Here is a 15,683-nt window from a genome sequence, read left to right as displayed (position 1 = left end):
ATACAGTGTTAAATGCTGTAACTTGTTCAAAATAGTTCTGGTTACAGGCAGTATGCAAAACCTTCTTTTCATCAGTAATGGGAAGTCCCTTAAAAAAAAAACCACAAAACAACAGGTATTGACTTAAAGTACCTTTTTTTAGTTAAGTGGTCTAAATACCCTAGATTAAATTCTACATGTTAGAAATGTTTGTAAAACACTTCAGTAATTGTTTTTTTCATATGTAGGTATTTTAAGGTCCTGATTCAAGAGATGGATCTCAGAGTAGATCTTGGCTTCCTATATGCACTGGTTGAATTCTTTACACAGACTGATGTGCCAAGTGACCAGGAGGTAGAAACCTTTTGTTGTTCAACTTAAGTTTGTAATTATTCAACTTGTATTTAAAAAAAGAAAAAACATCTTGGTTTTATGTGTCCTTAGCACTGGTTAGTAGGAGTATCTGGGATTAACAAAAGTTACCATTGCCCCAGGTAAACAGTGAACTCTTGCCTTTGTCCTCATCTTGCATGCTATGCAAAGAAATCTTCAAAACTTTCTGTGAAGAATGAAACTAATGTTGTCCTGGATTCTTTGTTCTTTCTAATGCCTGGGGGATCAGTTAATCAAGAATCCAGGATGGGAGGAAAGTAAAAATAAGTCTTTTCCTTAATGTGTCTCACTTAAAAAAAAACAAACAACACAAACAACCCCCAAAAACCCAAACCCCAAACACCCACACCCACCCCAAAAAAACAACAACCACCAAATAACCTTGGAAAATCTTGGCCAGGAAATTACTGACACTTGCTTTCCTATGAGAGCAAGAGAATGTAAAAAGGAATGGAGAGAGGTTGATTCGAAAGTGTTTTCAGTTATTTCCTGCAAAATTAAAAAGTTGGAAGATGATGTAGTTACATGTTGAAACTTAAGTGGAGAGGAGAGGGCAGTGGGAGGGAACAGAATTACTGTGCAGGGAGACTGAGAAGTGTTTGTACACAAGAACAGTAGAAATAAAATAAAATACAATAATTTGAAGTGAAGTGCAAGGTACTGTGTTTGGGGAAAAAATAATGAAAACTTCAGTTATAACTATAAAGCAACAGAGGAGCCAGTTTCTTAGATTTGCCAAAGAAAACAACAAGAGGTGATAAGCTGTACAGTTACAGTGCAATTCTGATGAATGTTGGGCATGCTGTTCTTAAGAGTATTGAAATTTGAATGTCAATACACAACAAACTGATAATAAATTATTAGCAGAAAGTGTATCTTTTGTGTATATGTCAAAAATGCTGCTATGAAAAATGAACCAGAAATACTTGCATAAAAGATTTGCCTGAATGAGTAGAGCAAAAAGGTCCTTTTTATGGGGCATTAAAAGGTATTGTCTTACTGTGGCAAGTGAAAAGGTATGCTGGAAAGGAAACTTAGCTTTTGTTTCATTTTATCTGCACATCAGAGATTAAAAAAAAGTATTACCACTCAGGGATTATGCTAAAATAAATAGAAAAGATTAAAAAGTTGTTCCAGTGTAAATATAAATTGAGAATCAGAAGGAAGTATGGGAAAACAAAGAGAAGTAATTTATGGACTAACATTTCAAGCAAGATAAGAATCTTGTTAGAATTTTGTAAGTTTACGGCAGAATATATTTACGTAAGACTGTTACGGGTTGCACTTTCATAGATATTTTAATCTAAGTAAATTTGCTACTCTTGCATGGTATAGTTCATTAAATATACCCTCAGTTTCCTACTTTTGTTTAGAATTTTAAAAAGAAGATTCTGATTTTGGTGGGTTTGTAGCTTGTTTTCTAGCCTGTGATTAAATTAAAACTAAATATACTCCCCAGTTACGTGGTTACCTTGAGTTTGCAGTTGTGAGGCTTGAAGATCTAGCTGTTTCTTCCTGGTCCCGTCTGTCTTTCCTGTTGTAACTTGAAGCCTGTGGGTTCTTTGCGAGCTCTAGTGGCACCACAGTTTTGGAAAGACTCACAAAACACACTAATTGCTTATTGACTTAAGACCTTTTATCTCTTGGTGATGATGTAAAATTTTAACTTAAAGAATGGGATCCTCTCTGGTGAGAGGCTGCTTCCTCTAAATGAAGACCTAAGCATGTATTTCTGTATAATCTTTTCTTATTGTATTATAATATATAATTATATATTATATTCTTAATATATAACATACAATATTTTATGTATGATATCATATATAAATTATATTTAATATATTTTATACGATACTATAATGTATTCTTACTATATTATGAGCTTAATTAAACATATTTTTAAATGTTAATATTAATAATGAGCAATCTAATTGTGACTTATGAAATACAAGGACATTTGAAGGGTTCCTTAAACAAAGCAGACATTTAATGAAGATTAATAATGTTACTGTAGAATTGTTTCAGAAACGTTGCTGCATTCTCATATGCGAGAATATGTAGTCTGGGAACTGGTGGTTCCCAGCAGTGTGCTAGGGCATACAGTCTGTTGATGCCAGGTGTACCTGTGAATTCTGTATTATTGTGGTAGTTTGAAGAATTACATTAATTTTCATGCCTGATTGTGTAATGGAAAAAAATACATTGTTGTATTTTTTTTTTTTTTCCCCTCCCAGTGGAAAGATGAATGATTTGAGATTAGCATTGAGAGCTGAATTGCTAAATCCAGAGGGTAGAGGAGGCCCTATTCTGTATTTCCAATTTTTGGGGAATTATACTTAATATTTAGTGCCTTGATTGTTTTGCTTGTTTAAGTAGCAAGGTGCTACCTGTGTTTACTGTTCTGAAAGGGCTTCTCACATTATTTTCAGTTACAACTTCATTTTCTTTGACTGTTAAGTCTTGTTTGAGTATAACTTCAGAGTAGTTATTACTGAAAAATCTTAAAATGTTACTTGTACTTGACCAGTTCTTCAAAAACTGTTGTAAAGGATCTCTTGTCTTTTGAAAAAGAGCTAGATGGAGATCTTCTCAGAGTATGTAGAAGTCTAGTTTCTGTGTAACAGAAAATAGTCTTTATTCTAGTTATTTGTATTTAAAAACCTATGTGTTATATTATATTTGAGAAGGGTGTACATATAAATATATATATATATTTAACCTTTGTTTGACCCAGGTAAAAGTTGTCCAAACTTTACTTGAAATTATTTGATATTTGAACTTGCATAAAAAGAGGGGGTGGTAGTGGTTTATTTTTTTAAAACTATCAAATAGGTGTATGTTTCATTGTCATCTTATACGTGTTTTTCTCCTCTTCATACAACAAAAGGCAGCAAATAAACTCTAGTTTAAAGTCCTCTAAAACGTCAACTCTAAGTAAAAAAAAAAAAAAAAAAAAAAAGATCAGGAGGGTAAAAGTCTATATGTTAGTCAATATGTTGCATCTCAGTGACTAATGCATGGTCATTTTATGTAGTCCAGATTTTAAAGTAATATTTTTTTGAAAATGCATTCACAGCTAGAACTTTTCAAAAAGGATGTTGAATCTCTTCAAGAAGAACTGATGAGTGTGTCTACAACAGATACATCACAGATCAGCTTGTATGAATACTTTCATATCTCTCCAATTAAGGTATACCTCTTTGACCATACAGCCTGTGTTTGCTCCAACTGAATAATTTTTGTCTCCTGCAAGACAGTAGGCACTAGAAATGAAGAAACATAGAGGTGATCAAAAATAAAATAAAAATGTGCTGGAAAAGGACTTTAATTGTTACCACTTACTATATGGCGTTACATTAATATTTATTAAATGTTTATGTAAGCTCGTTATTTCATTCCTATCCATGATTTTCTTCATATACTTTAATGCTTCTTCTTGCTATTATTTAAGAGATCCTAGCCAAATGCTATTGTTTGTGTGCAGAAAGTGTGTTGTGGATTGGGAAATGAGGTGATTTCTAAAAAATGGATACAACCAGCATTACTGTGCAATGACATTTTCTCCTTCATTGTTATTTACTCATTGAAAAAGTGGTTTTGTTTTTTGACTCCAGTAAAGTCTACTTTTGACTGTTTCGCCATTCCCATAAACATTCAGGTACAGCTGCTAAGTAGTATGTGCATACTTACATGGAGACATCTGTCTGTTTGCCCAAATCAAACTCTAAAGCACTTTTAGCTTACTGGGCTTCATTTTTTGATTACTGTGTGGCTGATGTTAAAGCTGTGATGGTACTTCTTAGGTTCTGTAACAGTTATGTAAGAGAATCTCACCTCCATCCCATGGGAAATAGATTGAAGGTCTGAGTTTCACCTCTTAACGGTATTGGGTAAGATGTTAGAAACAGCCTGCTATTAGAACAGGTAATTCCAGGAAATACTTGTTTGGCTTTATGTAAACAGCTTAGTCTAACTTAGTCCAAATAATACTTAGTTGCTTTTCCGTGTATCTTCACTTACATGTTCATGGGTATGTCTCCTGTTACAAAAAACGACTCAGAACTTGACAAAATTAAAACGCCATTTGTGTGTTAACAAAGTGAACACTTCGTTAAAAAGTAAATAAAAGCTTATTTTTGAATGTATTCTGTCATATTTGATCCGAAAAATTACATGGAGGAGATGGGATGGAATAAATCAGCTTCAGGTTGTAATAAAAGATTAATCTTTAATGCATATAAAGTCTCACATTATTTTCAGTTACAACTTCATTTTCTTTGACTGTTAAGTCTTTTTTGAGTATAACTTTAGTTATTACTGAAAAATCTTAAAATGTTACTTGTACTTGACCAATTCTTCAAAAACTGTTGTAAAGGATCTCTTGTCTTTTGAAAAAGAGCTAGTAAATTAAGTGACAGTGATTCTGTAAGATGAGGTATGTATTTTGAAATGAGCAATAGTTAAACTCTGTTATACCATAAATTAATGAATGGCATATGGTGTTGCCTTCAGAGAATCAGAAACAGGTGTAACTTCTTTTACTTTGATTTTTGACAGCTGCTGAGTACTTGTGCACTGTAGAGCCAATTGAGCAATTTTCCTGAATGCTTTTCTGTTTTGAGACTGTCACCTTAATTTCTGTGAAAGAAATACTTAAGTTAATACTGGTCTGCACAGGTGGGGTTTTTCTTGTGTACATATTTCAGTGTTTATTTAGCACCTGTAAAACTTGTGTTAATAATAATTTGGTTTTAGGCTTTTTTTCCTCATTCTTACTTGGACACTGTGCTATGTTACTGTTTTCAATCTCCTTTGATGTTTGGCTATTACTTACCTAAGTTCTAGCTAAAAGATTCTGAAGACCTTATCTGAAAACATGAGTAAGCGATTTAAAGTTCTTGTTTTCTTAAAGGTAGTTGAGGTTGTTTAGTTTGATTGTAAATGTTTGGGGTTTTTTATTGCCCATGGTGTATTTCTGTTCTCTGTTAAGTCAATCTGATTTCAGTCAAGGTTAAAAACGTCTTATCTCAATTTTTAAATCATCTAAAAGATGATAAACATAGAAATATAAAACTTCCAATAACCAACTATGTTATTTCCCAATCTCAATTTTATCCTTTAGTTACACTTAAGCTTTTCACTCAGTACGGGTGGAGAAGATAGTAACAAAGAAGAAAGAAAAAATGAATTGATACCACTTCAGTCCTTGAATCTCCTGTTGAAGAGTATAGGAGCCACCCTCACAGATGTTCAAGATGTTGTCTTTAAGTAGGTTAAATACATGATTGCAAAGATTACTTTCAGAGTATTATGTATGCTAGATTTTATCTTGCTCTGCATAATAAGGACTTACTTTTTCTCTCCCCCCCCTTTTTTTTTTTTTTTTAGGTTGGCATTCTTTGAACTCAGCTATCACTTCTGCACTACACAACAGCTCCAATCATCAGTTGTAAGGCATTATTCAAAACAGGTTAGAATAAGTACATTTAAGTATTTCAGTAAATATGTTTTTAAAGCACTACTATGCAGTTTGGTTCTCTGAAAATATAATTACTTTCAGCCTTGTGTGTTTGTACAAAGGTTAAATACATACAAAATAATCACTTATTAGTTGGATTGCCTTTATTCTGGGGGCAAGTACCTTTCTCAAATTATGGCTAGAAAAAGTGGCATGGATAACAAAACAGCTTGCTGGAATAGATAGTGGAAGCAAACACAGTGCAGCCCCGATAGAGCAGAATTGGCACCAAAATATTAATGCTTATTCTTGGACATTAGTAGTGTATGAATTACGATCCCTTTTTGGCCTTTGTGTACTGTTCAGGTCCTATCATGCAGTGGAGAGAATCCAGCAGATAACACTTTTGCATAAAATAATTTGTCCTGTTCTATTCATCCATCATTAATAATAAGGGATTCTGTGGACATTTTGATTTAGTCCTCTGTCAGTCATTAAAGGAGAAAAAACCTATGCAGGGTTTCCAGTGAGGAACGAGTTACTGTTCCCTGGCCCTTCCTTTTCCCAGGAGGAAGGTTTGAAATGTCCTAGGTGATTCTCAACCTTTTTTCTAAAATCAGATTACACTTCATCTAGATGTAGTTACAGTGTTTTGCAGTGACAGTTAACAACACTTTGTCGCCATATGCAAACATACCAAATTTTGTGCTGTAGTATGAGAAATCTAGGTAATGTGCTTGCTTTGTAAAATCTCAAGAACATTAATGTCAGTTACTTGTGAAATGCTTGTAAGAAGTAACATTTATTTGGCTGACTTAATATGATTTACTTACTGTAAATCCTTTTTAATAAAACTACCTCTGCTTTTCCAAATAATTTTGAGGGGTTTATGTTAAACTCATGTTAGTTTCTTTTTCTTTTTTTTTTTTTTTTTTTTTAAACTGGGTATACTACAGTCTTTGCCTTTGTTTTAGGGTAATTTCTGAAATATGTTTGCTAATAACTATTCTTATTTTAGGCTATTAAACAGATGTATGTTCTTATTCTTGGCCTTGATGTCTTGGGTAATCCATTTGGATTCATAAGAGGCTTGTCTGAAGGAGTAGAAGCATTTTTCTATGAACCTTACCAGGTAAAAATCTCTGCTACCTTCTTATGAAATGTAGTACAAGTAGAAAGATACGAATTATATTGAAAATGTGGATATACTAATACCTTTTTTAGTTTTAAATTTTGATTTGGAAGTGAAATGAAAGTGCCAGGAAAAAGTTACTGCAAAGCTCAGTGAGATAAAAAAAAGAGAGTAGTCAATTTAACTTAATTCACGAAAGGCTGTTCCTTACGGTTCTTGTTTTATAATAAATCAGATTTTTTTCCCATTTGCCTTAAAATAAGCAGACTTCAGGGAATTAATTAGTATTCTAAAATAGTCTTTCTCCCACAGGTGCTTTCATGGGCACTTTCACACTTTTATCACTCAGCCTCATGCTTTTGTTCTCTTTGTTATATATAAATTCCAATAAAACCGTTATGATTTTAAAATATTTAATGCATGCTATTTGAAGCTTAATATATATGCATCTTTTTTTTTTTTTTTTAGGGAGCCATCCAGGGTCCTGAAGAATTTATAGAAGGAATGGCACTTGGACTCAAAGCACTAGTAGGGGGAGCTGTTGGTGAGTTCCAGCATTATCATGGTAGTATACTTATAGTAAGCAATACAGGTGAGTATTTGTAAATTGTATTGGCGTTGTATTTTATTTTCCAATAGGTGGGTTAGCTGGTGCTGCATCAAGAATCACTGGTGCTATGGCAAAAGGAGTTGCTGCAATAACTATGGATGAGGATTACCAGCAGAAAAGGAGAGAAGCCATGAATAAACAACCCACGGGTCTGAGAGAGGGTATCACTCGTGGTGGAAAAGGATTAGTTTCTGTAAGGAGAAAAAAAAATAATAAAAATATTAATGAATTTTATGCAGGCAGGAGTAACAAAGGTAGAGGCTGCCATAGTCACCAGAGAGTTGCTACTCTTAATTTTAATTCTGATTTTGAAAACATATTCCCACAATTGAGTAGTGGTTTTAAATGAAAATATACGAGAGTAAAAGAGACAATACGAACTGTGAACAAGGTGCCTCTAACTCTGTTTCCTTGTTGTGAATTTTAGAATTTTCCAACGTATGTACTTTGAGGTTATTCACCAATGAACTAGCAAGAAAAATGTGAAAGATGAAAAATGTAATCTGAAAGCATGTTTGTAATCTCTCATTTCTTTTGCTAGGGTTTTGTGAGTGGCATAACAGGAATAATTACAAAACCAATAAGAGGTGAGTTTCTGATGCATTAACTGTTCATATGATGGTAAATTCTTGATACTTCATTAAACATAAATCTGAGTTATAAAAATTTTCGTCGATGTTTTATATTCCTACTGACTTTCAGTTTAAATGTTTACATTAACTTTGTGTGGAGGAGACTATATAGTTGCATATCAAATAAGAGTTGTAATTAAATGGTAATTAAGTTTGTTACAGTTGTAAGAAACTCAGTGTTTTATATTGATTTGCTGCATTTAATCCTTTTAGGAGCTCAGAAAGAAGGAGCAGCTGGTTTTTTCAAAGGTGTTGGAAAAGGCTTAGTGGGAGCAGTTGCTAGGCCTACTGGAGGAATCATAGACATGGCAAGCAGCACATTTCAGGGTATTAAAAAGTAAGTAAAATATGAAGAGTGATGTATGGCAGGAAAGAGATAATAGTAGCAGTAGTACGTTGTGTTTTTGTATCACTTCTGCATCATTTATGGTTCTATCAACTTTCTCATTAACACAGATGAGCTGGGAAAAAATCTTACATATATTGGTAATTATGTTATAAGTAGGTGGCTTTTAATAAAATACACAGTTGATAACACTTAAAAACCACAACATCAAATCTCAGATGTTTCTAGCATTACCAAAGAAACTATTTTAAAAGCCTCAGCGATCAAGTCTTCTTCAATTGCTGATTTTTTTTCCTTTTACCCCAAATATACAGGAAAAAAGGACTTAGCAGCTGCATCAAAAGTTACTTTTTATATTATTATGACTGTATGAGATGAGTTCCAAGACTACCAGGTCATGCCAGGATCTGTTCTGATTGTTCAGACTGAGAACTGTTTTGTTCTCAGTCTGCGTATTAATTTCTGTGATAGTCTCATTTTAATAAATGTGGTGTTATAGATTATCTCATTCTGTAATGTGTGCTGAAGTAGGAGAAAATGTATTGAGCTTTGTCTGAATGCATCTTTTTAATGGCTCTGTTCTTCTTAGCAAGCTGGACCAGTTTTGCTACTATAAGATTGCTAGTCTCTTGTTTGCCACTTCTCATTTCTTTAGCAGATGAATGCAAGAAAAATGTTAGAGCAGAAGTTCGGTATGGCGCAGATGTCTTTAATTTTGAACTTTTGAAGTACAGTACCTAGACACCAATGAAGTAATGCAGGCTTGTGCTGCCCTGTGCCATCTCTCTAAAATAGATTTTGGAGTGAAATCTATTACTGTTTCATAGAATGTCAACTCAATGTCTATTCATACGCGGAAGTACAACAGTTGCTGTACTAGTACTTGAATTTAACTTGTATGTGAAATAACTTGGACCCTTTGCTAAATATTATAGCTGGTGGAAGTATTGACATGTGCCTTACATTTGCTGCTTTATTGTCAGAGTTGCAGATTCATCAGAAGATGTGGTAAGCTTGCGCCCACCTCGCTTCTTTGGTGAAGATGGAGTTATTAGACCTTACAGATTAAGAGATGGAACCGGAAGTCAAATGTTGCAGGTGAAGAAAATGAAAGATAATTTGATATAAATTCTAACTCATCATACGTTGACATAACTACTTTAAAGAATTGCCCAGTTCTTAAATTCCCTACTGCCCTTTACCTAATAACTCAGTAGTCAAGAAGTTTCATTTAATTTCTTAGGCTTATGACCACTTTGGTGATTTAGGTTTTGTAATACAAAGGAATACATTATAATCTCTACCAGTATATCTGTAGAGGTTTGTGCAAGATACAGAGTATTTTGAAAGAAGAAAAAAGTTTATATGTGTAATTGAAAAGGTTTGTATTTTATTTTTGATAAACAGTGATGGTAATCACAAATACTTTATTCAGTACTGTTATTAATACACATTTTAAACAGTGACTCTTTAATCTCAACTTCATTTAAACAGCATTTTAAACACAACTAACATAGCTGTATGTATGTCATACTACAGCCATTGAAAGAACGTAAACAGTTTGAGTACTGTTTGCACGAAGAACATGCTGAGCATCAGTGATTCTTTAATAATTCAGGTGCTGTTTAAGCAAATTTCACTCAGATATCAAAGAGGAAATAATTTCAACTTTTGTGCAGCTTACAAAGTTTCTGGTTTTGTTTTTTTATCTCTGTTAGAGGTAAAGCTGCATTTTAGAAATACTCAAACATAAGAAATAAAGTAATAGTGATTGCATGAATGTAAACAGAATTTTTAAAATACACATTGAAGGATTCATAGTGTGCCAGGGAAATGTTGGAGAAGTCATACAGAAATAACCTTTTTGGAGAAGTAGATAAGGATGAAGTAGCCTTTAGAGATTATTTTTGAACTATTTTGAGAATTGCCACAGCTGTTTGCTTCATGTCAGGTTCCAGTCTGGTTGTTTCTGTTTCTTCTGCATTTCAGTAGTGTCTTTTGTGTTGTGGTAGAAGAGGTTTGTCCTATTTGGGGCATTCCAGCTATGTTTACCGTATCATTCACTGGTGATCTAGTTCAGCAGACTGTGAAAGTTCTTTAATAAATCACGTGCCTCTGCCTTTCTTCTAACGAGGCAGCTTTAACCTATGCTCTCCAATTTAAAGCTAGTGTTACAAAGCGTGTTACCTGAACTAGACCATAGTTAGAAGCCACTACTGATAAACAGCATAAATGTATTTCTAATCTTAAACCTCTTTTGGGTGAAAAAATTTATTCCAAAACATCCCCTTTTCTGTTTTAAAGTGTACCACTAAAACAAATGTGAGCAAACGGAACAGAATCAGCTCTTACATGCAGACTTCTCTAATGATTTTGCCTTGCTTTTGCTTCTTAAATTGATACGTGTTTGCCTTTTGGTTTTTTGTTTCTGAGAAACCTTTAAAAAATTCAGCAGTGACACCTAGTTCTAGTTCTCCCCTGTGTGGTTGAGTACAGTACCACCACCTTCCATTATCCAACTTGCAAAAGCATAAAGATTGCCTTGTGTAATGCTTGTCATATTTTGTGATGACAACCATTATTTGAAAGTACCTAAAATTTGGAAAATTGTATGTTTCATGTTAGTCTTCACTACTGATGATTCTAAGGCAGAACTACTCTTGAAGAAATGTTTTGAAAGCTCCAAACAGGATCATAAATTTCCCTGTAGATAGTCAAATCAGAAGATACTGAATTGCATAATATTTTTTTCCAGACATTTTCTGATGCAGCATGTTTGATGTCTTAGTACACTTGAGGGTAAAATAAAATTAATGTTTCTGTTTCTAGAGATATTTCTATGTTTTGCATGAGACACTGTGTATTACTTTTTCTCAGTATGAAGCAGATTGATAGCATAATATTTTCTTAGGGGGGTAAAAAAGACCGTTCTCCCCTTTTTCTATAATTTCTATGCATACAGGTCTGGTGACTAGCCCCAGTGCAGTCACTGTGTTGAAGCATTTGCAGTGGATCACTGGATTAGATTTGAATAAAACTTCTAGTGATTTAGAGGTTGTACATGCTGATGAAAGGAAATAGGATATAGGTGATCTTGTGTGCTTATATTGTGTCCTAAACTAGGATGTCACTTCAGCATTTCTTTGTTTTCTGGGGTTTTATTTTAAATTAATAAATTTGCCAGACAAACTAACCCTTCTAAACTAATGCTTCTGCTTTCTTCTTCCTTTACCATGCTTTCAGAAAAGACAGGCCTACAGGGAATGGACTAAGACTCACAATAGTAGTGATGATGATGACAGTTAGGATAATATGGACTGTAACAGATATACATGGCCTTTGTCACATTCTTTTGACCTTTAAATATTAAATGTTGCTGCTATAATTCTCACTGAGAAATTGAGATTGTCTGATATTAATTAAATTCTTATTTTTCAAGCCGTGCAAAAAAAAATATAAGTGGGGAAATAAAACTGTGTCATCATAAGTGCTAGGCAAAGGAGCAAAGAATATAATAAAAATAGTCTTAAAGATAAAACTTGACATTAGGTGAAAATAGTAATGAATAATATGACAAAATAGTAATACCATGCCTTGGAGTTTATTTCTAGATATGTTTCTATCAAGTGTATTTAACGTTTTTCCATTTTTGTAAGTGTTTGACAGGTTTTATTTATAATTTGCTAGACAGAATGCTTTTAAATGTGTTTAGTAAAACTTTACTGAGTTGTACAGTCATTATTGGTGTTAAAATGCTGTTTATTTGTTTCATATTTCAAAAGTTTCTTGTTTGCTTTTCTTTTTAACAATAAACACATCTAAAGTATATCTAAAATGGATTCATCTGTTCTGTTGCAACATTGTTTCTCGTGTTTCCTGGAACTAGATTATGTAAAAACACTAAATGATCTATAAAAGTATTTATAAGGTAAAGTACACATTTTAAAAGGAACATTTAACATAAACTTTTACTTTTTCATTTATCATTTATTTTACCGTAATTTTTTAAATACTTACTTTGTATATCATTTGGAATCCTTAGATGTGTGAAATAACGGTTTATTTAAGTATTTTTGATTGTGAACGTAAATTATTCGGTTCTTAAATCAGTATTTTTGTTTTCATAGCAAGAAAAAAAAAGTAAAAATCCACCCCAGAACTAAACCCTAAGTAAAATCATGGACAGCTGAAGAAAATACCAGGACTTTTAGAAGGCTCTGTGTAGTAAAACCTGTGTACCATGCAAAAGTATTTAGTTTATTTACCTAGAAATGGGGAAGAAAAACCCACAACACTGAACCACTATAATTCTGTACTGTAAATTCTACAATATAGTTTTACAAGTTACTTCTTTCTTTAAAAATTGTTATAATCTGTATTCAGTGGAATGCTTGCATAGGTTTCGCGTTCTTTTTTGTGGTTTGTTGCTAACTTTAGATTTTTGTGTTGCATTTTAAAGACATCTTGTAATAGACATTTATGTATCAAAAAGTACTGTAGTAAGAATTAATTCTTTTGCCAGCCACTCAAGAATTAGAATTGCTTTAAAGCAGTAAAAGCTTCTGAAATAGTTGCATATTTACCAAAGGTGATGTCATGTCTTTCATGGTCTTTTGTCTTCCAGTTACAAAAACTCTGAGGGAAGAACTATTAAAATCCATAAGAGTGCTTATTGTGGCTCTATGCCTTCAAAAGCTGCTGTACAGTCTGATCTCATGGGCAATGATGAGCCAAGGAATATATGTCTATAGTATCCCATATAAAAGCGAGGACAAACTCAGCTTGAGAGTTTCTTTTAGGTGAAGCTACTGATGCTTAAGATTGCAACAGCTCATGTATTGCCACATACTTTATAATACTGTCATCTGAAAAGGATGTCTTGCAGAAGTAGATGAAAGACTGTATTACAGTTTATTACTGCCTGAAACATTGTGGGAAGGGTTTTGAGTATTTCAGGTACAAATAGATCTTGAGTATTTCATTGAAGAATGTAGAATTTCTAAAAAAAAAAAAAAAAAAGACATTTCATGCCTAAAAGTTGAAGAAATTGTTAGGTATGACTTTGTGAAAAGGTTCCAGCTGCATTTTGTTAAGTTTACTGGGTTTTGGGAACTTTGAATATGTTACTGACATCTTTTGCCTTTTTGGCTTTTTAGTACAGTTTCTTATTCCTACAAAACTTTGTTTTTCTTCTGTAATGACCTGCCCTACAAGACAATGTATGTCAATTTCATAACAAAACATGATTTTTCCTCATTCTAAAACAGATTTAGCAAGAAATGTAATAATTTTGTAATCATTTGTAATGTAAGCATTTTATAATAAAAATGTAATACAGTATTTCTATCAAATTTATCTAATTTTTAAACTATTTTAATTTATAGTTCTGTAAGTCATTACAGAATATGGAAGTAAAATTTAGCATGAATGGTAGTACTTCTTGTTCAGGTATCACTAATTCAGGTTCCACTACAACATAACTAAAAATACTTCTTTCTTTACTCAATAGGTTGAAATATTGTAGAATGCTAATTTAAAAAAAGTTAAAAACTTTGGCAGTATAGTTGGAAAATATGACTTGTATACCTTATTTTGTTTCTTCCGTGGAGTATAGCCCTATTTTTTAAGTTTCTATGTTAATAAAAAATGTAGTAGTTTTGAACAAGTATTCTATTTGTTTTTGTCTTGAGTCTAGCTTCCTCTGAATGTACATTGGGAAAAGAAATTGTAGGATCACAAAAAGTTGAATCTCTTGGGATATTAGGATTTAATTTCTCTTCAAGTCATAAAACAAAAACTTGTGAAAAGTGTAATAGCTAAGTAGCTGAACGAGATGCTCTTTAAGGCACCAAAAATGCAAAAAAACCCCCCAAAACAACACCACACCAAAAAACCCTCTCAAAACCCAACCAAACCAAAAACCAATTTAGAGATTATTTTATTTAGGGTTGTAAAGTAACGCATCAAAAAACCACAGACCATCATGTCAAATAACTGGGGTTTTTTTTGTGGGTTTTTTTTTTTGTCCCATCCTCTGCACCCTGACCCCCATCATTTCATGTATCGGTTTTTCCTCTGCTTTTTTGTTGGTGAATTAAATTTGAAGCCCAGTACTGTTGCTGAAAAATCCAGGAGTAAGTGCCATCCTTTCAGCTGAGGATGTCGAGTTTTCTGATGTGAGCTGTAGAACAAATTGATGATTCAGCTGTTCTTGAGTGTTTAGTTTTATGTATGATGGTAATTTTGAATTTACATGTTTCCTCCTTGCTGTGCTGAAGAATTGGCTGTGCTCTTTGTCTTTGGCGTTAACTGGTACATCCCATTTGATCAGGGTTCTTTGGTCTTTTTGTTTTCTCAGGAAGCTCTGTAGACTTCAGTCAGTGCAGAGGGACAATATAGACAGTTTCTGGGATCATTTCATAGACTGTTTATACCTTTGTTGTTGGTCATTTACAGAAGCTATAGACTTGCCAGGAATCACTGGTCTTTGCCCTGCCAGTGAATAAAGCTGAAAGATAGGTTAGTGTCATACTTATGTTTGTAAGTCATTATACTTGCACCATGAAATCTCAGAGAAGTTTTCTGTGTTACAGCTCAGTGCCTACCCAAAACCAAAATAAATTCAAAACCTTTTTTCTATTTCTAATTTGCCTTTAAAGTGTAGAAGTTTGTGAGGGCCCTTCTACAGCCTTGTGTAAGGTTGCTGCCCAGCTATGCTTTGGTGGGTGTAAGCTTGTAGAGAAGACTGTCCTTCAAAGCTCTGCTCAATACAGTGTCTTACTGTCTTGGAGGTGTTTAGCCTTCATGATCTTTTTTTGGTCATGAAGTAAGATTCAGATCAGGTGGTAGAATGTCAGAATAGGTTGAAAAAGCCGTTGTTCCTTTGTATTCACACTTCAGTCTGCCAGGAAGAACACCTGAGGAATGGGAAAAGTGTGTCATACTCTTCCTTTTTCTCCTTCCTTCACCCTGTCCTTGGGCTTGGGTTCAAATCAAAACATAAACATCCATATCATGAACTACTCTAAAACTGAGGTTTCCCTTCATAAAATTATAGGGAGAAATTATTTCCAAAGTTCAAAGTAGCTTCACTTTTATTCTACATCGTCCTGACTTGTACCAGCCATCCATTC

At 33.4% G+C, this 15,683-nt stretch overlaps 1 protein-coding gene across 3 annotated transcripts in view; it reads left to right on the top strand.

Annotated features, from left to right (window-relative positions):
• The window catches only part of VPS13A (vacuolar protein sorting 13 homolog A), a 112,554-nt gene that overhangs the window by 84,533 nt on the left and 12,338 nt on the right, over positions 1-15,683 (top strand). The window contains exons 59-69 of one of the 3 annotated variants that reach the window (XM_056324036.1): positions 228-333; positions 3,449-3,562; positions 5,495-5,640; positions 5,761-5,842; positions 6,849-6,962; positions 7,431-7,506; positions 7,602-7,765; positions 8,114-8,159; positions 8,418-8,541; positions 9,534-9,648; positions 12,678-14,218. In XM_056324036.1, the coding sequence (XP_056180011.1) occupies positions 228-333; positions 3,449-3,562; positions 5,495-5,640; positions 5,761-5,842; positions 6,849-6,962; positions 7,431-7,506; positions 7,602-7,765; positions 8,114-8,159; positions 8,418-8,541; positions 9,534-9,648; positions 12,678-12,713 (1,123 nt within the window). In that variant the 3' untranslated portion in view covers positions 12,714-14,218. Of the gene's footprint in view, positions 1-227; positions 334-3,448; positions 3,563-5,494; positions 5,641-5,760; positions 5,843-6,848; positions 6,963-7,430; positions 7,507-7,601; positions 7,766-8,113; positions 8,160-8,417; positions 8,542-9,533; positions 9,649-11,793; positions 12,379-12,677; positions 14,219-15,683 lie in introns of those variants that run through there. The other 2 variants (XM_056324035.1, XM_056324034.1) reach the window with 2 other exon arrangements.

This window comes from Falco biarmicus, chromosome Z (assembly GCF_023638135.1).
Source record: "Falco biarmicus isolate bFalBia1 chromosome Z, bFalBia1.pri, whole genome shotgun sequence".
Classification (NCBI taxonomy): Eukaryota; Metazoa; Chordata; class Aves; order Falconiformes; family Falconidae; genus Falco; species Falco biarmicus.
This window is presented reverse-complemented; position numbering and strand designations above follow the sequence as displayed.